This window comes from Harpia harpyja, chromosome 11, assembly GCF_026419915.1.
Source record: "Harpia harpyja isolate bHarHar1 chromosome 11, bHarHar1 primary haplotype, whole genome shotgun sequence".
In the NCBI taxonomy this organism is placed as follows: domain Eukaryota; kingdom Metazoa; phylum Chordata; class Aves; order Accipitriformes; family Accipitridae; genus Harpia; species Harpia harpyja.
Window position 1 is genome coordinate 4,041,872 of NC_068950.1, and position 18,284 is coordinate 4,060,155.

At 52.1% G+C, this 18,284-nt stretch overlaps 2 protein-coding genes across 3 annotated transcripts; one reads left to right on the forward strand and one right to left on the reverse strand.

Moving 5' to 3' along the window:
* The first annotated feature begins 161 nt into the window (after nt 1-161).
* Nucleotides 162-6,279, forward strand: DAPK3 (death associated protein kinase 3). Its single transcript, XM_052800616.1, has 9 exons — nt 162-205; nt 958-1,103; nt 2,807-3,167; nt 3,376-3,505; nt 3,686-3,734; nt 3,892-3,918; nt 4,020-4,172; nt 4,815-4,860; nt 5,084-6,279. The coding sequence occupies exons 2-9, from the start codon at nt 1,042-1,044 to the stop codon at nt 5,624-5,626; spliced, it is 1,371 nt and encodes a 456-aa protein (XP_052656576.1). The 5' UTR covers nt 162-205; nt 958-1,041; the 3' UTR covers nt 5,627-6,279.
* A 5,005-nt stretch (nt 6,280-11,284) lies between these two features.
* On the reverse strand, nt 11,285-18,235 carry NMRK2 (nicotinamide riboside kinase 2). Of its 2 annotated transcripts, XM_052800622.1 has the most exons (8): nt 18,040-18,235; nt 16,490-16,580; nt 15,013-15,061; nt 14,646-14,817; nt 12,898-12,969; nt 12,265-12,371; nt 11,778-11,863; nt 11,285-11,672 (listed from the first exon to the last, which is right to left on the reverse strand). In XM_052800622.1, exons 1-7 carry the CDS (start codon nt 18,063-18,065, stop codon nt 11,778-11,780), a joined length of 603 nt encoding a protein of 200 aa, XP_052656582.1. In that variant the 5' UTR covers nt 18,066-18,235; the 3' UTR covers nt 11,285-11,672. The 2 variants fall into 2 exon arrangements, with proteins under 2 accessions (XP_052656582.1, XP_052656581.1); XM_052800621.1 differs by having other exon boundaries at nt 11,285-11,863.
* Between the last annotated feature and the right edge of the window lie 49 nt (nt 18,236-18,284).

Below are 18,284 nucleotides of genomic sequence, written 5' to 3' on the forward strand. Positions count from 1 at the left end.
CCCTTGCGGGCGGGAGGACCTAGCGGGGAAACGGTGCTACGGGGGGGTGGGTAACACCAGCGCGCTCCGCCCACCCTCAGCGCGACGCCCCGCCCATAGGCGGGGCGGGGCGTCGCGCGGGGGGTGGGCGGAGCACAAAAAAAGTGGGCGGAGCCGGCAGCAGTGGTGGAATGCGGCGGCGGCGACGCGGGCGGCGGCGGCCCAGGTTGGGGGGGGGGAATGTTTGTGTGTGGGATGTGGGGGCTGTGGGGCGGGGAAGGGGCTGTGGGGTTGGGGTTGTGGGGCGAGGAGGGAGTTTAGGGGCCTGTGGGAGCGGGAGACGGCCTGAATTTGGCGGGGTGGGGGGTTGTGAGGGGTGGGATGGGGCTGTGAGGGATGGGGGGGGGATGTGTGAGGGATGAGGCGGGGTTGTGTGGGGCCTGTGGGGTAGGGAGGGATTGTGGGGGGATTGGGATGGGGGGGGCTGTGGAATGGGGCAGTGGGGGATCGGGATGGGGGGTGTGTGGAGGCTATGGGGTGGGGGGGGGCAGCGGGGTGTCGCTGGCCGCGTTTGGGGGGGTCCCTCCACCACAGCCGGGTGTCACTGGCTGCAGTGACAAGAGGTTTGGGATCAAGCATGGCCCACAAGCCTGGGGCCCACCCAGCCACCGCCCCTATTCCCTTCTCTCTCCCCCCAGGGTGTCCCCACCAGGGCCAGGGCGGGTGGGGGGTTCCCACGGGCCTTGGGGCATGATAAGACCAGGGGGGTGTCCCTGGGACTAAATCTGCGGCTCAGCCCCGGCCGCCCCACGGCACAGCACGGTGTGGGGCTGCGCTGCTTTGGGGGTCCCTGCCCTCTGTCGCCGTGGGGGGACAGGGTCCCCGTGCTGGGTCCTGGCCCCGAGCTGCTACAGCAGGTCTGTTGTTGGTGTTGGCCTGCAGCTCCCAGGGCATAAACCCCCATTTTTGGTGCTGCAGGTGCTGATCCCTGGCTGCCCCCCCCAGCATCCCCCACCGCTCGCAGGGTCGGGGCGGTTTCAGCTCCCTGAGGGCCCTGCAGCCATGTCCACCTTCCGGCAGGAGAGCGTGGAGGACTTCTATGAGATGGGGGAAGAGCTGGGCAGGTGAGTGACATCCCGCCGCGCTCCCGGGGGGGCTTCCATGGCTGTACCCCCTGCCCAAGCACCAGGGCCTTCCATGGCTGCACCCCTTGCCCAAGCACCGGCCCGGGAGCTTCACCCGGCTGCTGCAGCCCTCGTGGTGTCCCCGTGACGGTAACATCCCCTGTGCCACCTCTGTGGCTACCTGCAGGCGGTGGGTCTGCGGGCCAGGTGCTGTGCTGAGAGCCAGGCACCTCTAGCAGCTCTCTATTAAAAACCCCAGTGTTAATTAGCGTTAAACTCTACCCTGTATCAGGGCAGGCCTAGCAGCTCCCTGCAGAGCTCCCATCCTGTCCGTGTTTGGCCAGGGCTGCCGGGCTGGTGCTGGCGGCTTCCGGCCCTTCTCGGTTGCTGCCACCCGGTACTGCGCCTGCGGGACAGATCTGGGGGTGAATCACTGCATGCAAATGGGATTTAATCATCTGGGATGCAAAGGCGGCGGCGGTGGGGGGGTGTGGGCTGGGTTTGGATCCTCCAGCGCTGCCTCAGCCACGCCAGCCCCATGCCGGCACTCCGGGACTCAGGGTCTGCTGCAGTCATGGCTGCCTGGGCACAGGGCTCCCTGGGGGTGCTCCCTCTTGGGCAGTGGGAAATAATTGTGTAGCGGAAACATTTTGGGTGGTTTTAGCATTTTTTTTAAAAGAGGGGGAGCTTCCAGGGGCTTGCTCTGGGTCCCTTTCGCCTTCAGGGCTGCGCTGTAGCTCTGGTCCGGTGTGAGCCGTGGGGACGGATGTGGTGCCCGGGGGCTGGATCCCACCTGGGCAAGGCTGGTCTGTGCCCCGGGGGGAGCTGTGGGTGGCCCCGGACGTATAAAGAAGTCTTGGGTCCAGCTGTGCGCAGAGGCCAGTGACGGAGGCTGGTGACGGGGACCGCACGTCACCATGTGCTGGCAGGGATGGCCAATGGCCGGGGCAGCGGGGAGGGAGCAGCCTGGGGACGTGGGACAGATCCGGTCCTCTGGGAGGGGAAGGTGTTGAGGGGCCCTTGTGCATCCTGGCAGAGGGGCGGCAGGGGGCTCGGCCGCGGCGGGGAGGGACAAGGGTTGGGATCCTGCCGTAGCAGCGTTGACGGTGTCGGCAGAACCCGGCTCCCTGAAATGCTCGTCGATGCCCGGAGCCCTGCCTCCCCCTGGCCCCTGACCCAAGCATGCTTTGAACTGTCGGTTACTCTTATTTCAGCCATTTCCACCCTTCCACCCACCTTCCCTATCAAAGCTTTATGGTCCCCTGGGACCACCAGGCTCCGGGGTTCTCTCCTGGGAGCAGCCTGGGGGGTCCTGGCTGGAAACAAGGGCCGATGGGCATCTCCCACCCCCGGCAGTCACAGCAGCACCAGAACAGCCCAGAGAGTGTCAGCAGCTGCTGCATCCCTGGGAAGAATTTCTTTCTTCCATCCCGGGCAGCGCTGGGGTTTAAATGCCTGCTCCGGCGGTAACAGGGTGTGTAAACCCTGGAAGTGTGTTGGGAGCAGGCGGGCATGATCAGCCGTGTATGGGAGGACTCCGATTCCTGACAGTCCTGGGCAAAACCATGTGTCCTCCTGCGCAGCGCAGCGTCCCTGCATGCAGCGTCCCTCATCCTTGTGCCAGTGCTGACCCCGCTGCTAAGCACATGCCGGCACGTATGATGTAGGAGATCATCTCCTCACCTCCTCCCTGCATTCCTCAGCGGCCAGTTTGCCATTGTACGAAAATGCCGGGAGAGGAAAACGGGTCTGGAGTACGCAGCCAAATTCATCAAGAAGCGTCGGCTGTCATCCAGCCGTCGGGGCGTGAGCCGGGAGGAGATCGAGAGGGAGGTGGACATACTGCGGGAGATTCAGCACCCCAACATCATCACGCTGCACGACATCTTCGAGAACAAGACGGACGTGGTGCTGATCCTGGAGCTGGTCTCGGGTGGTGAGCTCTTTGATTTCCTGGCTGAGAAGGAGTCCCTGACGGAGGAGGAGGCCACCCAGTTCCTCAAGCAGATCCTGGATGGGGTGCACTACCTGCACTCCAAGCGCATCGCCCACTTCGACTTGAAGGTGAGGTCTGGGAGTTGCAAACACCCTGTGCTTGGCAGCTGGGGAGCCGGGACAAGCATCCAGGTGCCTGCGGAGCAGGGGGGCTGGCTCTGGGATCTCTCCCTGCTTGAGGCATGTGTCCTCTCCTCCGAGGAGAGGAGTCCAGGGCAGCACAAGGCTCTCATGGGTGAGCGTGTGGGGGTAAATGCCGGCTCCTTTTCCCCCGCAGCCGGAGAACATCATGCTGCTGGACAAGAATGTGCCAAACCCTCGCATCAAACTCATTGACTTCGGGATCGCCCACAAGATTGAAGCTGGGAATGAATTCAAGAATATATTTGGGACCCCGGAGTTTGTAGGTGAGACCCGGCTGGTGGTGTTCCTGTGGGGCTCCTCTGGGCTCTGAAAGCTTTGGCTTAACCCCAGAGAGATGCCCAAAGCCCTGGTGTGGCAGGCTGGGTAGCTGCCAGGATGTGTCCATGGGGACAGGCTTCTTTCCCCCAGAATAAGCCTGTTTTCTCCCCTCTTTCCTTCTAAAGCCCCAGAAATTGTGAACTACGAACCCCTGGGGCTGGAGGCCGACATGTGGTGAGTGAGTCCCTTCCCAAGCACCTTCCAGTGGCACCAGCGGCCGGTCCTCTGGACTGGGGTCGTGCTGGTGTATCTCCCCTCTTGCTGAAAGCGCAGGGAGAGGGGACCAATGGCGCTCCGTGGGGCTTCAGCCTCATCTTCCTCTCTCTTCTAGGAGCATCGGGGTCATCACTTACATCCTGTGAGTATAAGGGGAGTCTGGGGGAGATGGGCGCTGCAGGGCGAGTCCCCCCGCCTCGGGCCGTCGCCTTTTTGGGGTGTCACAACCCACTCTCGCTGCAGGCTGAGCGGAGCCTCCCCCTTCCTGGGGGAAACAAAGCAAGAGACCCTGACCAACATATCCGCGGTCAACTACGACTTCGATGAGGAGTATTTCAGCAACACCAGTGAGCTGGCCAAGGACTTCATCCGCCGCCTGCTCGTCAAGGACCCCAAGTGAGAGAGAGAGCAGAGCTGGGGATGACCCTGGGAGAAAGGACAGTCCATCCTGCCCGACGCTCCGTGTACAGGCAGCTCCCATATCTCCTGCCCATGCTAGGGTTTAGCTCTGAGCCTGCCTGCTGCCAGCCCAGAGGCCTTTCCCCATCCCTGTTGTGCTGCTTGTTTATAAATCCCATTTATCCCGCTGTTTCCCTGCTGCTGGTTGTAGGATTTGGTGTTGTGAGACATCTGGAAACCAAAGTCTCTCCCCTGTGTCAGGCATGGGGTGAATTCTGGGATCAGCCTGAGAGTGCAGCAGCTCAGCTGAAAAGGAGGGAAAGGGGTTTGGAAGGGATCAAGGGCTGACCTGAGCACCCAGGACCTTGGCCTGGGGCAGGAGCAGTGGTGCTGCATGATCGGACATCAGTTGGGAGGTTGCTGCAGGCTCTTCTGCATGTATTTGCTCTTGGGAGGCTGGCTGAGGGCACGGGAGCTGGATGCAGCCCCTGTCTGGGGTGGCCCCTGAGTACAGCGAGTTTGTCTGGGCTCATCTGTGCCCCAAAGAATGATAGGATCCGAGCAGCCTTTCCAGGACTTTAACAGGGAAAGAGGCAGCAAAGCCTCTGCCCCTTGATTGCAACCTTGCTGTCGTTGCAGGAAGCGGATGACCATTGCTCAAAGCCTGGAACACCCTTGGATTAAGGTGAGAAGTTAAAGAATTGGCACTTTTTGGGTGTCAAACATCCAAGAAGTCGGGGGTGGGTGTTGATGCACTGGCAGCTCTCCACTGCTTTTCCAACCCCCAGCTGGGGCTGTTTTGGTGCCGCTGGTGGCCGCGCTGCCGGGGGACTGTGGGTGGTTGCCGAAGCTGTCCGGCTCCCACTGTCCCGGCTGCGCCCCATGCCTGCGGCTCTTCCTCTCCTCAGGTGATCAAGAGGAGGAACGTCCGCAATGAAGACAGCTGCAAGAAGCCTGAGCGCCGTCGGCTGAAGACCACACGCCTGAAGGAGTATACCATCAAGTCCCACTCCAGCATGCCGCCAAACAACACGTACATCAACTTCGAGCGCTTCTCCAAGGTCATGGAGGAGGTGGCTGCAGCCGAGGAGAGCCTCCGAGAGCTGGAGAGGAACAAGAAGTCCTTCCAGGAGGACATCGAGGCTCTGCTGTCCATCTATGAGGAGAAGGAGTCGTGGTACAAAGAGGAGAATGAGAGCATCAGCCAGGACCTCCGCCAGATCCGGCAGGAGCTGCAGAAGACGGAGGCCCTGAAGAAGCAGGCGCAGGAGGAGACCAAGAGCGTGGTACAGGTGGCCAACGGCCTCAAGAGGCGTTACCGAAAGCTGGAGAACCACTACGAGGCGTTGGCCAAGCAGGTGGCTTCGGAGATGAAGTTTGTCCAGGAGCTGGTGTGGTCCATTGAGCGGGAGAAGCTGCAGAGCGGTGAGGGAGACGGCAGCATCCGCTAGCTCGGCCGGTGCTGGGGTCGGCTGCCCTTGGGCTGAGGTTGGGTCGTCCTTCTCGATTCCCCCCTGCTGACCCGCAGCGGCAGGCAGCGCCGAAGGGACCTCAGTGGCTCTGCCCCTTGCTTGCCCGAGGAGCCGGTCCACGGACAGCCTTCGGTAAATGTTCCCAGGCTCTGCTGGGCTCGCGGTGGTGTGCCGGGGACTTGTGCCTCTCTGGAGACCCTCGCTTCAGGGGGCTTGAGTTGTGCTCACCTGGGTTTTGGCTTTCTGCTTGTGGCTCTTGCTTGGCTTGCTGTCCACGTGTTCCCCGTGCTCCCCCTGGCTGCTCCCCCACTCGCTGCCGCAGGGCTTGGGGACCAGTTCTCCCTGTCCCACCCAGGGCCTGGGTCTCCGAGCTGCTGCAGCGCCCTGCCTGGCAGGGGGGAGCTTGGTGAGGAGACCCCTCCTCTAAACCCTCGCAGCAGCTCAGCGTCTGCCACGCGTGAGCCATGACCAAGGACTGATTCCTGCGTGGTCCAACACGCCGCAGCCCCATGGGTGACCCCGGCCGTCCCCCATTCTCCCCGGGGGTATTGCATCCCCTTGTCCCTCACCCCAGCCCTCGGTCCCACCGGGCGCTCCCCCTTTTAACAAAATAAAGGTTTCCGTGCACCGGGGCGGCCGCCTTGGCTCCTGCTATGGGAGAATGGGTGGTGGGAAGGGGGCAAGGACACGCTGGGGGGTGACAGCTCCTCTGCTGTGCCCCCAAATGGTGTTTGTACTCCCATCCAAAAGGGATTTTGTTAATATGGGAGGAGAAAGGCTTTTTTTTTTGCCTTATCAGCCTCAGTGCTGATGGGCGAGTTCCCTGTGGCCTTGGAGGGGGCTTTGGGGATGGGGATGGGTTGCAGGATGTTCCTGGGCTGGGGGAGCCCCCAGCCCCTCTTGCCTGGGACCCCAGGGGAGGTCTGGGGGGCTCAGGGAGGGTTGGGGGCTGGTCCTGGGAATTGAAGAAGGTCTGTGGGGTTTGAGGTCCCTGGGGCTCAGGGAAGGTCCTTGGTGCGGGGAGGATCCCAGGGTTTCTGTGGAGTCCCTAACCTTTTCCCCAGGGATCCTCCTTTTGCAGGGGACCAGCCAGATCCCATTTTGCATGGGAACAGAGTGGATAAGGAATTAGCCCCAATATTGTCGGGGCCAGGAGGGGCTGCTGGGTTCTGGCATCACCAGGAGATGCGCTGGCGAATGCAGGAGAGCAGCTGGTGGCCGGGGCCAGGGGGCCAGCAGGGGCTGGACCCTGTCCCCTCGCCCCTGGCCTCCTGGGGATGGGGGGACACACACAAGGTCCCGAACCGCTGCTTTCCACAGAACATGCATGAGAGCACCAGGGCCGGCTTTCCGCCGGGAGCACCGAGGGGTTTCCGGCTGCTCACGGTTCCGTGGCGATGGAGCCAAGATCCAGCTGAATTTGATCTGGGGGAATCACCGGCCAAATCCCAGCGGATGGCAGGCGTCCTTCTGGCTCGCCGGCACCCACGATGGGGAGGGCAGCAGCGGGTTTTCCTCCGGCCGAGCTCTAGGCTGAGGGGATTTGCTCAATTTAGGCTTTGTTTGTCACTCCAGTGGCCCCCCCCCAGCTCCCCGGGGGACTGGGGTGGCAGTGAGATGGGCACAGCCTGGGCAGAGGGGCTGTGCCCGGTGCCCCCATCTGTGCCAGCCGTCGGGCAGCCCCGCATACCAGCCGCTGACTGCTGACGTCCTGCGAGGTGTAGGTTTCATCCCAACCCACGGGGCATGCGGGCACACGGATAATTTTAGTCTGCCCCGTTTTTCCAGGCCAAGGTGCTTGGCATCCAGGGGTGACAACGTGACTGCGTGGCTGGTGGCATCATCCCAGGGCAGAGCAGGATCTGTGCTGTGGCTCCAGGGTGCTGGACGGAGGCTCCGGCCATGGCGGGGGACACCAGAGCCTGGCTGGGGGGGGCCTGGGACCATCATCCTCCCCCTGGGCACTGCATCCTGGGGGCTGGGGTTTGGGAGGAAGCTTTGGGGTCCAGATTTGGCTGGAGTCCTGGGCATTTGATCCGCTGTCGCAGAGCTGATTCATCACCAGAGCCGATGTGTGAAAGGATGTATGGAAATCCTATAGCAACAGTTGTTCTCGAGCTGTGCAAAGTTCACATAGTGCTAAGGCTTCTCAGATGCTCGGCGTGCCGTGGATTTCTGTTTCACACTCCCGAAAGGCTCTTGGAAGTTGCTGGCCATTCACCCTGGCCAGCATGGCCATCTCCTCCTCAGCCGCCCGGCAGGTATGCTGCTCTGGAGGGGGTGGTAGCAAGAGATCTCATCGTGGTGGATTCACAAGATAACACCAGAATGTTTTTTAAAAAGTAGAATTTGGGGTGGATTTTGTTGCCACTGCGCTCAAGGGTGACCTGCTTTAGAGGGTTTTAAGTTGCAGAGTACTGGCATGAGTTCAGCAGGCTGCACGATGTACCACGTACAGCTGCAAAGAAGGGGGAAAATACCTACCACTCACCATGGAGGGGGATTTACTGGGGAGAAAGTGTTCAGGAGATAAATACTGTGAGAACTCAGCTAATACTATAGGAACTAGGGTGGTGCTCAGAAACGAGGGGGTGTGCTGGTCCCGAGGAGATTTCAGTGATGTGAGGTACTGGGATGTTCTGCCTCGGTTCCCCTCTTTGCAACTGGAGCTAACACTGCCCTAGGTTGTTTTATATTCTCTGTGGGCAGAGAATACCGAAGCGCCTTTTGTAGGCTTTGATTTTTGCTTCCTAGAGGCTGGCTTGAAGTGAGCATTATTTCTTTTCCCTTGTATGTCTTCATGAAAGCAAAATGGCTTTGTACGGCTTATCAGGTGAGAGTTAAACCTATCTGTCAAGACGGGGGAAACCCTGATGGAAATAATATGCCAGATCTTGCTGGAGAGCTGGGGCTGCTTTTTCTTCTGCCGGCGAGCAAAGCTGCAGCTAATCTGTGGGAGACACTCCATGTAACGATGTCAAATGGACTTACAAGGTATCAGTGACAAGTCGCAGCACACTGTCCCTGGCCCGGGCATTCCTCAGCTTTGCCATTGACGAGCGCCCGGCTGTGTAACGGTGTAATTATAGTTTTGTGGGTCTCTCCAGGCACGCACGGGGTTGCACACAAGGAAATATGCCTTTTTATAGCTTGTGGAAGTGTGGGTGATGCCATCAGTATCCGTGTCTCGTTTCTGGCTGTGGCATCCCTGTTCCGGCCAGACAATCGGAAAATATCGGTGTAACACGAGGACAGGGTAGTGGATCTGTCTTGCTGCTGGTCTCACTTCTGGCTGCTTCACGAGGCTGTTTAAGACATCCCTTGAAATAGGCTTGGTGGGTTTTTGGGTGACTTCTTGCTAATCTGTGGCAGCTGCTTTTCTGGACCAATGTTTCTAATTAAGGCATGCTCAAAAATCTTCTAAGAAGTGAGCTGTGCTAACACCACAGCCAAGTTATTTTAGTGCCCAAAAGATCACCACACTCATCCCACGTGAGAGGTTTTGTACTTAAACGTGGTGAACCTTTTATGCGTGGTGCGCCGCATGTGCTTTAGTACATCAGTTTAATGGCACTTCCTATCTTTAGCTGGTGTATTTCGATAGCGGGTTGACAGATCTCAACACGCTCACCTATCTCACCACAGTATTTAAGCTCAATTAGTTACCAGGCACAGAGCGGTGTGGAGAGTTTATTATTAGCTTGGAGCTAGCCGCTAGCCGAGGACGCTGCAACCAGGTCTTCATTCTGGGTTGGTCTCATTTGGAGAAAAGGAGGCTGAGGGGTGACCTCGTTTCTCTCTGCAGCTTCCTGAGGAGGGGACATGGAGAAGGAGGTGCAGCGCTTTTCTCCCTGGGATCCAGGGACAGGACACGTGGGAATGGTTCAAAGCTGCATCAAGGAGGTTCAGACCAGACATCAGGAAGCATTTCTTTACCAAGAGGGTCGTCAAACCCTGGAGCAGGCTTCCTTGAGAGGTGGTCGATGCCCCAAGCCTGTCAGTGTTTAAGAGGCATTTGGACAATGCCCTTAAGAACATGCTTTAACTTTTGGTCAGCCCTGAAGCGGTCAGGCAGTTGGACTAGATGATTGTTGTAGATGCCTTCCGACTGAACTATTCTAATCTATTCTACAGCCACGGCGAGCTGCATTTGTCCCCGCCTCACGCAAGTGCAGACGTTGCCCCAGGTGTGCCTGGTGGCAGCACAGACCCATCTGAGCAGACAGGGCAAAGAGGAGATGACATTTTTTGTGGCGCTTACCATTGTGCCACTCGTGCTTCCCACCAGGCTGCCCGGGTGAAGGTCACCACTTGGCTCACGGGCGGAGGTTCTGCCTAAAAGCCTGGTGAAGAATAGGAGTTGTGCTGTTCATAAAGGGGGAAACTCAGGCAGAGCGTTGTTCTCAAAGAAAGTACATGATAAGCAGGAAGATAAAGGGCTACCACTCAGTTTTGCTTCAGGAACAATATCCCCATTCCTTCTCAAGCATGTTATGATTTATTTCAGTATTCCAATTGTGTGTGTTTGCCAAATTACTCTTGTGCTATCTTGCTTGGAGTGGGAGGCTTTTTTTATCTCACTGAAATACTGAGAAAAAGCCTATCATCAGCAGTAAAACTACCGCCACTGATATTTTACTTACAGTTTTGCTATAAAGGGAGGACGTGGATGAACAAGAAACCTGTGGACTTTCTACAAACTTACCAGAAGCATTTGCAAAAGCAGAAGCTCCTGTACCTACATTTTATAGAGTTGCAATGTGGTACCTGGCACTTTAACACAGGATTTTGCCAAAAGCGTATAACCTGCTTGGGTGTGAGCTCCTTTGTGGGACACATTTTGAAGGCAGATTACACAGGGTTATAAAGGACAGCTCCCTACAGCACAGATTCCTTACAACTTTTTCACAGCAAGTTAATGAAAAGTCTTTTGGTAAATAGACTGCATGTGTGCTCCAAGGACATGTTTAAATGCTGTTTGTTTCAAACTGAAATTAGGATGGCATTGTCAGTACAAATTCCTGAAGGGAGTTTCCCAAGGTAGCACAATTTTAATACAAGGCTGCTACTTTCATTCCCTGAGAAATCCCACCAATTTGCCCTCTGGATTTTAAATCCACACATAGAGCCATTTCCACCTCTTGAGGCTCAGCTAGCTGGAGAATTTAGGACCAAATAACATTCTTGTTCAGATCACAAAAGGCAGAACTAGAGGCTTCTGTCCAAACTTCCCACCTTGGGAGCAGTCAACTATTGTGCAAAACAGGCCGTAGTATCTTTACATGCTAATGTGTTTTGAGTGTGAAGTGAGAAACGCCACAAAGCTGAGGCTGACATAAACCTGGTTTCATACCAGCACTTTAAAAATATCTGAAGTGCTGTTCACCTCCCATAATCACCTCCAAGAATCTCACTCTTGTTGGGATGTCAGAACTGGGCTTCCAGACCAGTGTTATCACTTAAACCAAAGCAGCAACACACAAAAGGAGGTTTGAGGCCACACAGGTATGACATTTCAAATGCCATATGAAAAAGCAGGGGCTGTTGGTGTGTTTGGGGGGAGTTTTTTGCCTATTTCTACTACAGTAAAGGTGACTAACATATTGAAACAGGACCTCAAAAAAAAAAAAAAAAAGAGAGATTTTAAGTTGATTTTTACTGAATTTTAGAGATGACATTACAAACAAGCCATTACATAAAGACTTAATATCTGCAGAAGCACATAAGCAGAAGAGTCAGTTGTTCTCCTAACGCAGCTCCACTTGTTCTATTATAAAAATGTGTTTTCAACTTATGTTTAAGCCAGTGGAATACAAAATAAGAAAATAAAAAAAAACCAAACCACAAAACAAAACAATCCTGTCCATCACAGTTGTGAATAAGTTATCTTCATTTTTCAATTATATACAAAAGATACTTTCCAAAGGACAGTATAAGAAGAGTTTACATAAATAAACCCCTCATTCCAACTAATAAGTACTATTTACATCATTCTGTACACGGGTCTTTCAGGTCTTCCGAGACCCTGAAAAGCAAGAGGGGAAAGTGTGACTATCCAAGCATAAGGGCAGGTTGTTTCCAGCAGTCAGTCCCTCATGTTTTACCCCCTCAGAAGCAGGGATGTATTTACCTATAAGCAATTTAAAAGCTTGTTGTGAATATCTTCAAAGACTTGATTGTAAAGTTCATCTCTAGACTTCAGTCCATCTAAATAAACTGAAAGAAGAAGGTGGAGTCAGGCTGTAGGTTTCCGATCAGAACAAAATTTCTGTAGTTTAAAAATCTTTCATGCTCTATTGACCCAAATGACAACTCATTTTCCAATTAGAAAAACAGAACCATCCTGAAAAGCTATGGCCCACAAAATCTCTTATCCCATTATAAAGAACGTGGGTTTTGCCCCCCCCCCCCAAGTGCTTATAATGTGAAACAAAGGAAGGAAGTTCTTAGCTATAAAACTGCATATATTTATCTGGACAGAAGGTAGGCCAGAATTACAACTTAGTAGTAAAAATAGTGCCTTGCATCATTACAGTTAAAGTTTCCTTGAATTAAATTACTGAATTCCTTAAAAGCCAAAGTACAGTGCCAAAGGATTTGTATTTAGGAAGGCTTACCAACATCAACACCACAGTCCTCCATTTCTTTCCTGTGTTTTAAGTACATGGGCCAGACGTGTCCATCAAAGAGACCCGGTGGGTCAGGAACAGTGTAGTTACGTGTACTGCAAATATCAGAAAGGAAAAAAGAACATTAGGACTACTGGGATCACACTGCCTCTTGCATACTACTGAAGCCTGAAGTTCATCTGACAGCTGCTCAGTTGCATTTATTTAAAAGCTGACTGTCACAGTCCAATTTCTCATCGATACTGGTCTGTGTTTTGCAACAAGTTTATTTTAGCACCCAAAGTGAATACAGAAGCTACAGGTAGCTGATGAAAGCAAAGCAAGCAGTGTCTGAGGGTTCACTGATGCTCACGAGGAAGCATGCAGCGACTCTTGTTCATTTTGCACCGATGCACTGATCTCCATACAACCCATACAAAGGGAACTGCCAGATCTAAAGTTTCAGAAAATGCCACACAAAAGTCTCTTTCTCCACTTACATTAAAATTTTCAACTGTAATGCCAATTCATAATTCCAATATATCCCCTTAATAGTAACATAAAGTTAGTCTGAAGGCTTTCCTCTAGTAGAGAGTCTTTATTGGAAGGAAGGATTAGACTTACATCAAAGAATCTTCTTACCTTCTCCTCCTTTTGCATTCATCGTATGGAACTGCCAGGTAGTAGCGTATGTCAAATAGGTCTATCAGTGGTCTAGGGTAGGGTAGAAAGAAAGAATGTGTCTTTTTTTTTTCCTGACAGCAAAAAGTGTTCAAACACCCCTGAAAGCCATAAAAATCTTTCTACATCTCTCATATTTGTGTCTATTGTAGACAACGGAAGCATAAGTGTTTTCACTAAGACACAAGCTAATGTACAGTAGGTTTATTTGTAGCTACAAAACATGGAGAATGCTGTTTTCTGAAGGTCAGAATGGTATGCCAGGTACTTTTACCACCCAAATACCTGCTACTAGTTACTGTGGAGGATTAGACACTAGGCTGGGAAGACCTGGGGTATGAACCGTGACTCTTTCAAGATCATTTCAGATTCTGCTTGCAGTAGACCAAAGTTGTGATTCATCAATTTGATATGAAGTGACTTATCAAACCACCTGGCCTGTTGTGCTGAACCAAGCTGTCAAAATGTGCATGCGCACACAGATTTGGTACAAGGCAACTCATCAGCTCATGTTCTTTTCCAGAAATACAGGGGGTTAGCTTTGCCACAGCTTACTGCATTGCACTCCTATTAGGCTGAAGAAAATAAACCCTGAAAAATCCTTAAAGCAAATCTAGTTCGAACCTGGTGGAACCAACAGACTTCTAAAAGCCTGCTGAGCATTGCATAGACGCTTCATATAGTATGAACTGAGCAAGCTCCAGGTCCGTGGATTAAATACTCCCTTTGGACTAAGGAAAGGCTCCCATTAACGAGTCAGGGCGCTTCAGAGGTATTTGTAACCTTCAGGAGAGACACCGAGAGTTACCTCCTCAGGGACAGGCCAAGAACACCCGGCAGTTTGCCAGCGCGATCTCCAGTTGGCCATTCTTGGCATGATAGTCCGAGACTGCCATTTTATATTTTCCATTCAGTTTGGAAAGCCAGAATGGTGCTGCTTGTCTTATGGTACAGCTTATAAACAACTCCAGTTTTGCTAAGTGTCATGCACAGCTTGTTCTCTTGAAAGAGTTTTGTAAACAAAAGTCTAGTTTGGAGCCAAGAATCCTTTGCTTGTCATGTTTATAGCATGCAATTTTCTGACATTTATATATTTAGCTATTGGAACTTTTCTCTCTTCATTGCTAGTCTAGTCTCCCCATCTTCCTGCCAAGCATTTTTTCCCCATATAAAACACAAACAACAAAAAACCCCACAAACCAAAACCAGGTTGATCTTTGCTCCAATGTACAATTAATTACTAAGCTCAATTTAGTCAGCGTTAAACAAGCACGTGTATCACATGAGAACTATTCCTAAATTCCAGGAGAGATTCCAAGGAGCAAATGCAGAATGGATTATCTCCTTGTCCTCATCAATGACCTTTTCAGGTCAAGGTTTAGGCACGGTGGTGGGAGACCAGGAGGGAAGCCTGCATCTTCACTGCTGGCTCAGTATTTACAGGTTTGGTCTAAAGCTCCCCATGCCCTAGAGTTCAAAGGTGTGCCCTAAATGAGAACTTCCTACGTTACCTTGAGAAAGTTACCTTGTGCACTTCACTTTTACCAGCATTTACTGGTAAATTTTACATTTTACATGAGACAAATTCTTACACATAATACCTCAGAACAAGACAGGAAGGGTATATTAGTAAAAAGGAAGTTTTAGTCCTGGCACTAGGGATCTAGTGTTCTTCCCTGGCAAACCGTTAATAGTTCCCCAAACCTTACTTGTAATTATAAAGCAGGAAGCCTTCAATGACCAATATATGGATATCTTTGGAGGCTGGCTCTTTAGAGCCAGGCGTAACATTCACCCCGTGGGAACGGGCAAACTTCACTGGGTTCTCAATCCATGCACGCACAGTGCTCACCATTGCCTCCATATCCAAGGAGTCCAACACTAGTTAGAAGAAAGGGGGTGGGTGGGAAAAAGGTATACAATCAAATACCACGAACCACAGAGGCTTGAAAGTATAATATAGAATGAACTTGTAAAATTGAAATTACATAAATTTACTGTTAAATCTTAATAATTAAAAAGAAATACTTAGGAAAAATATACATTACTGCATCCTATAGCGAACACTGCTCTTACCATCCCATTGTTTAAAGCCGTCTTCCCCGACTTCTATTTGATCTTGTGGCTGAAATATAGTGAGCAATAAAACATTGCTGCAAACTCAGCGTGATCAGTTACCTAAGATCCGATCACAACCTGGACACTACTGCAATACACAACAAAGCAAGTGTTCACTTAACAAACCAATTACAGACCCCATTTGGACTACATTAAAATTTAAGTTCCCATCTTTCACCAACCCCAAGAACTTTGAAAAGTTTTCTTGGCTCGGTCAAGCCACTTTGGACAAAGAGTTCTAGGTTAACGATTTGATATGGTGGTATTAGCCAAAATACTACAGGCCCCTGTTCGTAAGTCAACATAAGAACTTAAAATGCAAATACAGTGTTAAGTAACTGCTAAAATTTACATGTTCAAGAATAGCTATTTTAACTCCTAACGGCTCTAATAAAAATGCAGGTCAGCATAGCATGACTTTTGGTCACTTAGTTACAGCTTTACTTGCACTAGCATTTGCCAGCTAAACTGACTAGTGAGAAGCTATAGATCTTTATGGAAAGTCAGACAGAATTCCTCCTCTACTTTAAGGGCTTGTATCTGACCAAATTTGTGCACGAAGCTTCTTGCAAAGAAGCTCTTCCAAACGAGTGTCTCATTCCTGTTTCATATGGCACGTGCTCCTGCAAAGGCAGGACAAACCGACCAGGTGGCTGCTGATGCCAGAGCACCTTGTGTGGTGGCGTGGAGCTCCACGCAACTTCAAGTATGTTGCCACATCTCTTGGACTTCCACATATGGTGGGGTCCAGCTGTATTGTAGTTCCCACGGCATGGCTGAAGCCTACAGCGTTTAGTAACGCAGTTCTGATCTGACCACTTCCCCTGCTGCTCTCCCAGGTTCAGTGCAGAAGGCACCAGGTCAGCACAGGTCTTCTGTATTCATCTTTAGCTATCTTTTAATTGGGTTTCTGACATGGAGCTGTCAAAGCTCCCCAATACAACTGTCCTTCTATATTTAAAGCAGTGTAGGGGTGCTTAAATCCTGAAGCAGTATTTAGAAGCAACATTCTTATTTAAATTAAATAAGGAGGAAAACCCAACATAGAGAAAATGGTTTGTGCAGAGTACAGTAAATAACCTCTAACTTAAATCAGTAGTTTGACCTAAAGTTAGATCTGTTGTGAAAATTACAGGAAGCTTGTGCTGCAACTGTTCTGTGCTTAGCTGTGCCAAACTCCGTTTCTGTGGAAGCTGACAGATACATTTGTAAAGTTCAGCATCGCTTCACTTGTCCAAAGTAATTTAAAAAATTGAATACATATATTTAAGAAAAAAAAAAATTAAGATCAGAAAATTTGTTGCTCCTAAGCTGTCAAAACTTACTTGGAAAGCATGCACAAGTATATAAAACTTACATGGAGAACCTACTACAACTATCGCTATGCATACAAGCAGCAGTTAATGTTTTAAACAAGGGGAGGAGCTCAGCTTACCTTGAAGAAATCATCCTGATGGACCACACAGCAGTTGGGGAGCGCCTTGACGATTCTGTTGGTCAAGGTGGTTTTACCACCGTTGGTGACACTGCACGGAGAGGTGAGAAAGAGGCGGGAGAACCGCGTTAGAGCCGCTGGGACCCCCCCAGCCCGGGAGAACCGCGGGAGAATCGCTAGGACCCCCCTCGCCCCCCCCCCCAGCGGGACTCTCTGAGGGGAGACGAACCCCGCGCCCAGCCCATTTGAATTTCCCGCCTCGCCGGCTCCAGGGCGCGCGTTGGCCGCCGATTGGCTGTGACCACCCTCCGCCCCGCCCTTTCCTCGCCGGTAACTGGCTGTGTCCGGCGCGCGCGCTCGCAGGCCCGGCGGGCGGCTCGCGCCGCTCCTAACGGCCGCGCCGCTTCCCGCCCGCTGCAACGGCCGCGCTGAGGGAGCGCGGGGCCGCGCCGCCATCTCTGTCCACCTCAGAGCGGCTGCCCGGGGCTCCCCCACCTCTGCCTCTCCGCCAATCTGCCCGAGCTGGGCCAAGCTTCGGCGGGCATCTCCTCAAGATGGAGGAGGCTGGGCGGCTCCAACCGCTCAGCTGCCCTCCCTGCGGGCGCCCTGTCAGGCCCCGCGGGGGCTTTGGTGAGCGCTGGCTCCTCTCCCTGCTGGGGCCCGGCCCGCCTGCCCCCGCGGAAGGAGCTGGCAGCTTCCGAGGTACAAGCCCTTGCCGACGTTCATTGCCCGAAAACACCCTGGCTCGTTAGGAGGCTTACGGTCACCAGCTTAAGAAGCCAGCCCATGAAAGTAAGGCCTGCGAAAATTGCTTTTTAAAAATGCCTTAAATGAATAATGAATGAGGGAAGCTCTCTCTTTTCTCAGAGTATGACTCAGACTTCGTTATACCTGCAAAACCCGTTTTAATATAAAAGGCTTGAATAATTTTCCTCTCTAAAGCAGGGAGCCGTCAAGTCTGAATGTGCTTATTCCTAATTTATTATTCAAAGGCTATAGAAGTCTCACGCTGTCTTTAACCCATGTTCTAATTCAAGGTTTTGCCCGGTGGCAGTTTTGCAAGCCCTTCTGCAGTCGGCAGGGATGTGCCAAGCTCTGTCGCCCTGTCCTAGCACACACGCAGGCTTTCTTCTACTTTGCTGGAGAACAGAAAAGCTTTTTGTACACCCCCCCCCTCATTTGAAGCAGGTTTTTTTCCTCTTTGTCTTTCAGAGAAGCTTTAAAAGCCTAATTTAGTGTTGAAAACATCCTTTTTCACACTTGAGGTACACCACTCCATCTGACCTACAAATTTACCTGAAGTATTTTTTTTCTATTTCAGCATATCTCCTGTTAATACTATAAAAGTTTGATAAATGCCACCCTGCAGAGCTTTCTGTTTTTAAGCAGCACAAGCGAGGAGTCGGCAAGTTGCATCATTTCTAGACTCCTGTAATACTATTTTATAGTCAAATACATAATCGCTAAGCCTTAGATCATCTTACATACAACAATTAAATGGGAAGAAAAAGCAGTGTGTATATATATACACAATATTAACAGGAACTCACCCTCCGATGCCTATGATGTATTTCATCTTTGTAGAGTTGCCTCCTTAGCAGGAACGCAGTGAGAAAAAACAAATTTAGAAGCGCTAAAATTACTTTCAGCAGAAAAAACCCTACAGCTGATCCTCTTCCTTCTATTCCCCCCCCCCACTCAACCCTGCCTTGCCTTACTCTTTCATTGAAGGAGAAGGCCGGTTTGCTTCTAATTTATAGGGCCGCAGCGCCCTGCCCTCCCTCCCCGCCGTTTC